This window comes from Jatropha curcas, chromosome 7 (genome assembly GCF_041381405.1).
Source record: "Jatropha curcas cultivar XTBG-Jc1 chromosome 7, XTBG_Jcur_1.0, whole genome shotgun sequence".
In the NCBI taxonomy this organism is placed as follows: Eukaryota; Viridiplantae; Streptophyta; class Magnoliopsida; order Malpighiales; family Euphorbiaceae; genus Jatropha; species Jatropha curcas.
This window is the reverse complement of record NC_143157.1, coordinates 18,771,576-18,779,703: the sequence shown is the minus strand read 5'-3', so window position 1 is coordinate 18,779,703 and position 8,128 is coordinate 18,771,576. Positions and strand designations below refer to the sequence as shown.

Here is an 8,128-nt window from a genome sequence, read left to right as displayed (position 1 = left end):
TAAACCAAATGGATCTGCATAATTGATCATCATATAACTGAAGGTAAGCATACAAAGCTTAATACACAAAACCAAGACAAGAAAGCTAGACAATCACATAATTTTTTAGTACAATGATAATTAAAGTAAAGGGTAAATGACATAAGAGATCACTAAACTTTGAGATTATACCTAATTTAATTATGAAACATCAATTTCATATAGATGAATCACTAAAAATTAACCAAATTGAAAAAGATTTAAAGTTTAGTGATTCATATATAAAAAATTAATATTTTGTAATTATATTAGAAATAAATTCAAAATTTAGTGACTTCAAGTGTTATTTACCCTTAATGCATGTCTAGTTAGAGAATGGACAGGCATGAGATGAGGTATGAATTTGCTGTGATTGGGATTCTGAAATCAATTCTCCTTTTAAGAGGCCACTAAATAATTCTGCTGGTTCATAGTAAACCTCCACATCTTCTGCCCTTAGAGATTCATCCACCTATCAAAATCCATACAAACTCATGACCAAATCATTAAACAGTTTAAATAAGTCATTTAAGGTTTATGTACGGGACTAAAAAAACAACTGATTTTCCTAAATATAGCTAAATGGATCATTTTGATCCGGATCAAATTCACCATGTCCATTTAAATTGTCGTAATTGCCCTTCTCAATTTTTTGAGGCTTACATTCTTCCTCTTTACAAGCATTAAATGCGTTGTTTCAATTAGTGCATTGGTTTAGTTAAACAGGAAACATATATTTGGCATCTACATTTTTATTTTTTGTTTAGGCTCTATTTATTTCTGGAAAATAACGTACCTCTAGAAAAATATTTTGCTTAAAATATTTTCTAAGCAAAATATTTTCCAAATGATTTATTTTCCGTTGCTTGGTTGCAATATTGAAAATTACTTAAAAATATAAAAATTTTAAACTCATAAGACCATAAAATACTGATATTTGTATTTTAAAAGTTTTATTGTTAAATACGAGAATAATGCAAAAAAAGAGGAAATTATGAAAGTCACTTGTGATTAGTTGTGGTGGCCGGTGACTAGTGGTAGTGGCTATTGATGATTAATAAATTAAAAAATATCGATTTATAAGGTTATAATAAGTTTGTTTTTACTCCCTTTAGAATGAAAAGTCATTTTCCATATATCCCAAATAATGAAAAATTATGAAAAATATTTTTCGGAAAATATTTTGTGGAAACAAACAGAGCCTTAATTTACTTTAAACTTTTATATTTTAGACTAGAAAAGTAATTGATGGGCATACCTTGAGAACTCCTACCCCGAAGAACTCTACTTTTTGACCAGTAGGAGCGTGGCCTTTGAAGGGTCCTTCAAAGAAACCCCAATGTCTAAACTTGAAGGTAATCACAGGAGGTCCTGAATATACATTAAGAACTTCCCATGCAAAGCCTCTAGGAAAAGCTGATCTAAAAGCTTCATGAGATGATTCAAATGTTTCTTCTTCTGCTTTGTAGTATTTCAACTCATCTGGCAATGAACTTTTTAATAATGCATTGTAGCTTCCAATCCTAAGAGTGTCTTCTGCTGACAATCCCTCTCTTCCTGTTATATAAGTTTGACACACATATTGAAATTAGAAAATTGACAAAGATAGAAATAAAATTTATGGGAGACAAATATATATACTTTTAAAATTACACAAGAAAATTTTGGCAGAAAAATTAAATTTAGGTAGTTCTGCCCCTGGTAGGATCCTCAGATGTTTGTAGTATGATATTTTTATTTGATAGTATGAAATAGCTTACATGTTTCCTATTTTTGGAAGAAAAAATTATTTTAATTATTAGCATATTTATAAGGCCAAAATACATAATTTAACAATTGAACTTTCACAAAAAATATCTCGTAGCACCCTAAACTTTATATTTTGTAATATATCTCACACTTTCTTACATTAAAAATTAATAATTTTAATGTTTTTATCGTTTATATGCAAAATATTGATTTAATATACGTGATTAATATAATTTTGGAATAATGATTTTTTTTTCATTTCTTAACTATCCACCAAGTGTTTAATCAATCTAATTTTATAAGTTAAGGTATTTAATGAGTCAAATAAAATATTTTAACGACACCAATTCTATAAGTTAAAGTGCTCGACAGGTCAAATTAAAACTTGAAGATGACAGAAAAACACATATATATTAGATCTTCCCTAAAACAAAATAGTGAAAATAGAAGGAAAAATAGAGGTTTTAAAATAGATAAAAATATACCATTAACAATAAGCTTGAATTTCTGAGGATTTATAGTCTTGAAGTCCTGCAAACGAGTCTTGTGAGAGAGCTCCATTTCCCATGACTTTATAGCATTCTGAACTATTTCTTCAACTGATCCTTTTGGCCATTCCTAAAAATTATATATTTACACAGAAAATAACATAAATATCGATATTAAAAGGAACAAGAAATTAAAAGAAATTATATAAAAGACCTTAGTTCTTCCTTCTTCAAAAAGCTGGTTAACACTATCATAGGATGGAGGACCACCATGTCTCCACTCAGTAGTCTCAGCTTCATCATGTAAGAAAGACCTATACTTGTCTTCTGCTATTGTTTTTGTACCCTTTTCTTTAGAATCCATTTCTCTGAGGATCGACAATGGAGGATTGTGGCCGGTGAGGATTTATGATGTATAGATATTATGGAGAAAAGAAATAGTTGCTATTAATTCTAAGAAAAAGGGAAAATTCAATGTATGTTTCGTCAAGTAAAGTAATCCTTAAATTTCTAAGCGACACATGTCTGATGAAAAGGTCCACACCAATAAGTATGTTGTCCTAATTATATTACGTAAGGGTTTAGTGATATAATACATACGGACGGTAATAAAACAAAAAGTATCGGATTAAATACATAAATTCACTCGTAAACTTTATTACTTCAATCTTGTGGCATTTTTAATTTTTACTTAATATATTAAACACTTCAATTTATAATATTATACATATTAAATACTTCAACTCAGGCACGGAAGCAGGGTGGATACCCGCGAATCTTAAACTACCCGTATTCGTACCCGTACCTATATTTGTTTAAAATTTTACTACCCATATCCATCTCAAATCCATTTAAATATCCATTTAAATACTCGTATTTGAATCCGTTTAAAATTTTACTATCTATATCTGTTCCAAACCCATTTAAAGTACCCCTTAAACGAGTAAGGTATCCATATATTTTAAACTATCTAAATCCGAACTTATTTAGAATGCATTTTTTACTAATAAATAGTTAGAGTACCACGGGTACTCATGGTCAAAACCGTTTATTATAGCGTAATGGGTAGTGGGTACCCAGAATTTAATACACGTATCCTAGTCGTATCCATTATTATCCTTATTCGTCTAAAACTCATTTATAACTATCGGTACTCTCATTAAATAGATCGGATCGGAGTGGGTACTCTGAAATACTCGCTCTCACTTCCATCCCTACTTCAACTTGCAAAATTATTTTATTAATTATTTTATTGGATTCTTTAACTTGCAAAATTAGATTAATTAAACACTTTTTACTTAGTTTAAAATTTTAAAATTCTTGTTCCAAAAGTAATGCCGCATCAAATCAATATTTTGCACATAAAAACAAAAAAAAAAATCTTAAAAACTATTGCTACTAATATGAAAAAATGTGCAATGTTAACAAAATTTACAAATTCAAGCATATGATAGGGCATTCATAAAATTCAAATTGTCATAAGGTTAAAATTATAAAGTTGAGGGGTAAATTTATGGGGAAAAAAAATATGAGATGGTCCGATTACAAGAAATTAAACCATCCAAGTAATTATTTTGCAGATGTACTCCGACATTCTAGGATTGGTTTTGAAAAAAATTTGCCACTTACGGTCACAAAAGATAATCTTGGGAAAATTAAAAAAAAAAAATTGTCACTCAGAATAAATAATTGACGTCATTACTATAACAAAGAAAATAAATGACAGTTGAACAAATTTAGTTAAAATCAAAGGAATCGAGATAAGTAATATTAAAGACTACCAAAGTCACAACCACCAATTTATTGATAATTAATGTTTGACAATTTGGACATGTTAATTAATGCATTTGTATGCACTTGAGAAGTTTCTTGTATTTGGGATGTTATTTCTTCTATTTTTTCTTGTAAAATTTTATGCATTGAAGATTTGAGTATAAATAATATTAAAGACTACGAAAGTGACAAGCACAAGCGAAATTAGAAAGTCATCTCTCCCCTTCTCTCTTTTCTTTCTAGTTTTCTAACCCGAATATTAATTTTAGGCTACTGTTACCTCTTATTTTCTATTATCTCTTTCACTTCAACTTCTTTTGCTTTTAATCTTCTTTTGTTTTAATAAACTCAGATCTATTTTTCTATAACAGATGTGTCTTTCTATTTTGCCATTGTTGGTTGTCTCCATATTTAGAGTTTTTTTGTCCCTTTTTTGTGACGATCTATCACTAAATAAAACTATAATATTTGATTTTATATAGTTGGAGATTTTAAATCTTGATTTGCAGGTGTGGATCTTTGATTGATGGAGTCTGATACTACGACATATTTTTTTATTGATGTTATTGACACATAGCACTAGAAACTCATCTGTATTCATCACATGTTGCAAATTATTGGAAAAACAATCCAATTATAGAAGATCTATAAGACATGTTATTTTAACCTTCAAATCAATTAACGAACTAGGTGCTGCTATAAAGATTTATATCTTTTGTCAAGATCCATCCAAAGTGGAAAGATCTAATATTATATTTTAATTGTAGTTTTTTATTCAAAATAATATGAATTCTTTTGTTTCATTAAAAGATCAGCGAACTCTATTGGCTATTAATAATAAAATTCTATGTCTAGTTTATGTGTTTATTTGTAATTCTTAATATTATTATTAATGAATTAAATTTTCAAAAAAAAAAATATTAAAGACCAGTAATTATATAAGTAAAATAAACTTATTTTTTCTAGTTCTATTAATTATTGAACTAGTTATTGATAATCTTGGGAATTTCGTTTACAAGATATGATTTTTGGATGTACTTAGACTGTAGTTACAGCGCCGCATTTAAATTGAGTGTGACGGCTTTGAATTGTTTAATGTGATGGTGAAGAATATTTTAAATTTAAAGCGTAATATTTGAATTATTGAGTTTAATTTAACTGTAGTCAATATTACTCCTCTTTATCCTTTTTATAAAACTTATTTAGTATTTATAAGTTTTATATTTTCAATTGTATTTAATATTATCTATATATTTATATCTATATCTATACCTATATCTATATCTATACTATATATGAAAGTGAGAATAAGGAAGAGAATAATGAAATTTTCAATAACGCCCTTAATAAAATTTAGAATATCCTAAAATAACTTTAATTATAGGTAATTAAAAATTACATTTTATTAAGATATATTTATAAAAATTAGTTTTTAAACCAATCATGTGTGGTCTGATTGTCTCCTCACTTATATGAGGAGCAAGAGGTTTTGAGTTCGAATTCTCTCAACCACAAGTGTTTTCACCAATTTAGTGAGTGGAGGGTTATTCCTTATTATATACACCCATTAGTTCTCTTAACAAATTAAAAAAAATTATCTTTTAAATAAATACATATAGATAATTAAGCATTTAAAATTTTAAGTTTTATTTTTACTAAATTTATTTTTTAATAAATATATATGATAATGAGACATTTGAAAATATTTTAATATTTTATTTATTAAATATTTAATTATTTTAGGACATAGAAAAAAAAAGAAAGAAAATATATATTTTTTAATTTTCTTTTTTTCTTTTTTTTTTTTACGATTCGAATAGATGTATTTTTTAAAAAAAATTTCAAATAGAATATATATAATATTTTATTTAGGAGAGGTAAAAAAGAAGAAAAAGTGTATTAATTTTTTTTTTTTTTTCTTTATGTTTGTAAGATTTGATAGGATATATTTTTTAAAAAGTAAATTTTTAAACATAATTTACATAATTAAACCTGGGATATTATATAGTTGAAAATTTGAATTTAAAAATATATATAATACTTTATTGATATATTTATATATTTATATATATTTTCGTTAGGTGAGTTTTTGAAAGAGTTTTATTCTTAATAATAATTTTTTATTTTCTTTTTCACTACTGAATAATTTGTAAATACTATCATTTTAATTTAAGAAAAGATTATATCTCCTTGCAATAAATAGATGGTCTATTAACGATTAAGTTATTTTTTATTTTTTTTTTTTTTGATTTTTTTTCTCTTATATCATAAAACCATTTGATTTAAAAGAAAATAGTATTTAGAAAACTGAAAAAATACTAGAACTATATAGTTCTATTTTGGTCACTTTAGGGTTTTAAGAATTTGTATATATGTGCATATATTTATTTCTCTGATACATTGAGTAAATAATACTGCCACCATATCCAAAGTGATTTCCATTATTAATTTAAATTATCCTCTCATTTCTTTTCTTTTACCTAGCAATAAAAATAATTTATTATTATTTTCATTATAATTGCATATAAATATTGATTTGGGGGTGTGGATAGGGTTGGAGATTGAGTGATGACTTGATTTTCTTTTGGGCACCTATTATTTATACTTTAGTGACTAAAAGATTAGGTTTAGGGATTGGGTTGAACTTTATTCTAAAACCACTTCATTTGATAAAATTAGAATTAAATACATAAGAAGTAGCGTTGCAAGTAGTTTGTACGGCAAAGTGTAATACAAATTAACCACTTGTATTTATTTTAATCTAAACAAAACTTATACTTTAATATTAATAGATAAAAAATTAGTATAAAACGAGTATAGTTAATATGCAACGCACTCATATAAAAAACAAATATCATTATATATATATAAAGGAGAAACATGGAGGTTTTGAAATGTGTTAACGTGGCACTTCTTTAAAAAGTGAAATTCTCTAACATTTTAGCATTTCCATTTATCTTGCTTGAGAAAATTTTCAATATTTTTCTTTTTTTTAACTTTTTTTCTCTCTCTCATTTATTATTTTATTATGATTTGCTTTTCAATTTTATGAGTTTTAAATTAAATTATGGTCTTTGAAGAAATTTAATTGTTTCGAGTATATTTTTATAAGTTCTAAAATTTAAGAACAAAAGTTGGATTACTTAAAATCAAACTAAAATAAATGAACAACTTAAATTGAACTAAAACGAATAAAACTAATTGACTTAGTAATCTAATTTTCTAACCTATACTTAGGCTCGCTTCTATTTTGACATCCTATGCAATTTTTTTTTATTCTTATATATAATTAAAATTCTTTTAATTTTGTATAAGAATAAAAGATTCTTCATATTTAAGAACCTAACAATATTTACATTTTCTAACTATTTTACCTAAATCATGACAGGGATAAAAAAGCTTACATTTTAAATTAATAAAAATGCATTTTAGATTAACTTGTATCCGTGATAATAATAGGAAGTCGATCCACAAAAAAAGAAATAAGCGAAGTTCTATCGTTGAGTGATAAATGGGAAATTCATGGAAAGTTACAATACCTACCGCAAAATAGTGCACTGACATGTCTTCATCGACGTTGTTTTTCGGCTGGAAGACCGATACATCTTCACACCTCAAAATGCCCCGTTCTTATATAGAGAGAAGCGCTTTCACATCTCCTTAACTCAAAATGGCTAGGGAGAGGAAAGGTTCCTTTTTTAGGGTACTCTCGGGAACAAATCCAGTGGAGACGAGGTGGGGCCTATAGCTCAGAGGATTAGAGCACGTGGCTACAACACATGGTGTCAAGGGTTCGAATCCCTCCTCGCCCACAACCGGCCAAAAAGGGAAGGACCTTTCCTTCTGGAGCGGGAAGTGGAGTCAGCAAGGAAGCACGCAAGAGCTATAGCGAGTCTCCCGATTTTATTAGAAGTGAGGTCGGCCAGATGAGAAAGTAAGGAAGTGTGAGATCATAAAGATATAAAATATAGAAGTCCTCGAGTTGTACTGGAGAAGTAAGCCCACCAGCAAGGAGTAGTGAAAAATGAATTCTAATGGGATAAATAAAGTAAAGAAGGTTCTTTTAAGCTAAACATACTAGCGTTGACGCGAACCGGCTA

The 8,128-nt window shown here is 27.3% G+C and overlaps 1 protein-coding gene across 1 annotated transcript; it reads right to left on the bottom strand.

Moving 5' to 3' along the window:
- LOC149494852 (pathogen-related protein-like) lies at positions 1 to 2,692 on the bottom strand. Its single transcript, XM_089723619.1, has 4 exons — positions 2,470 to 2,692; positions 2,253 to 2,385; positions 1,277 to 1,575; positions 1 to 490 (listed from the first exon to the last, which is right to left on the bottom strand). Exons 1-4 carry the CDS (start codon positions 2,617 to 2,619, stop codon positions 344 to 346), a joined length of 729 nt encoding a protein of 242 aa, XP_089579745.1. The 5' UTR covers positions 2,620 to 2,692; the 3' UTR covers positions 1 to 343.
- Positions 2,693 to 8,128: the final 5,436 nt, after the last annotated feature.

Excerpts from the sequence above, each read along its gene's own strand:
- LOC149494852 (XM_089723619.1), bottom strand. The coding sequence starts at position 2,619 with ATGGATTCTAAAGAAAAGGGTACAAAAACAATAGCAGAAGACAAGTAT. Across the intron at positions 1,576-2,252 it reads ATTCAAGCTTATTGTTAATG|GAAGAGAGGGATTGTCAGCA; the intron begins GTATATTTTTAT and ends CTTATATAACAG. Across the intron at positions 491-1,276 it reads TCGGGGTAGGAGTTCTCAAG|GTGGATGAATCTCTAAGGGC; the intron begins GTATGCCCATCA and ends GGATTTTGATAG.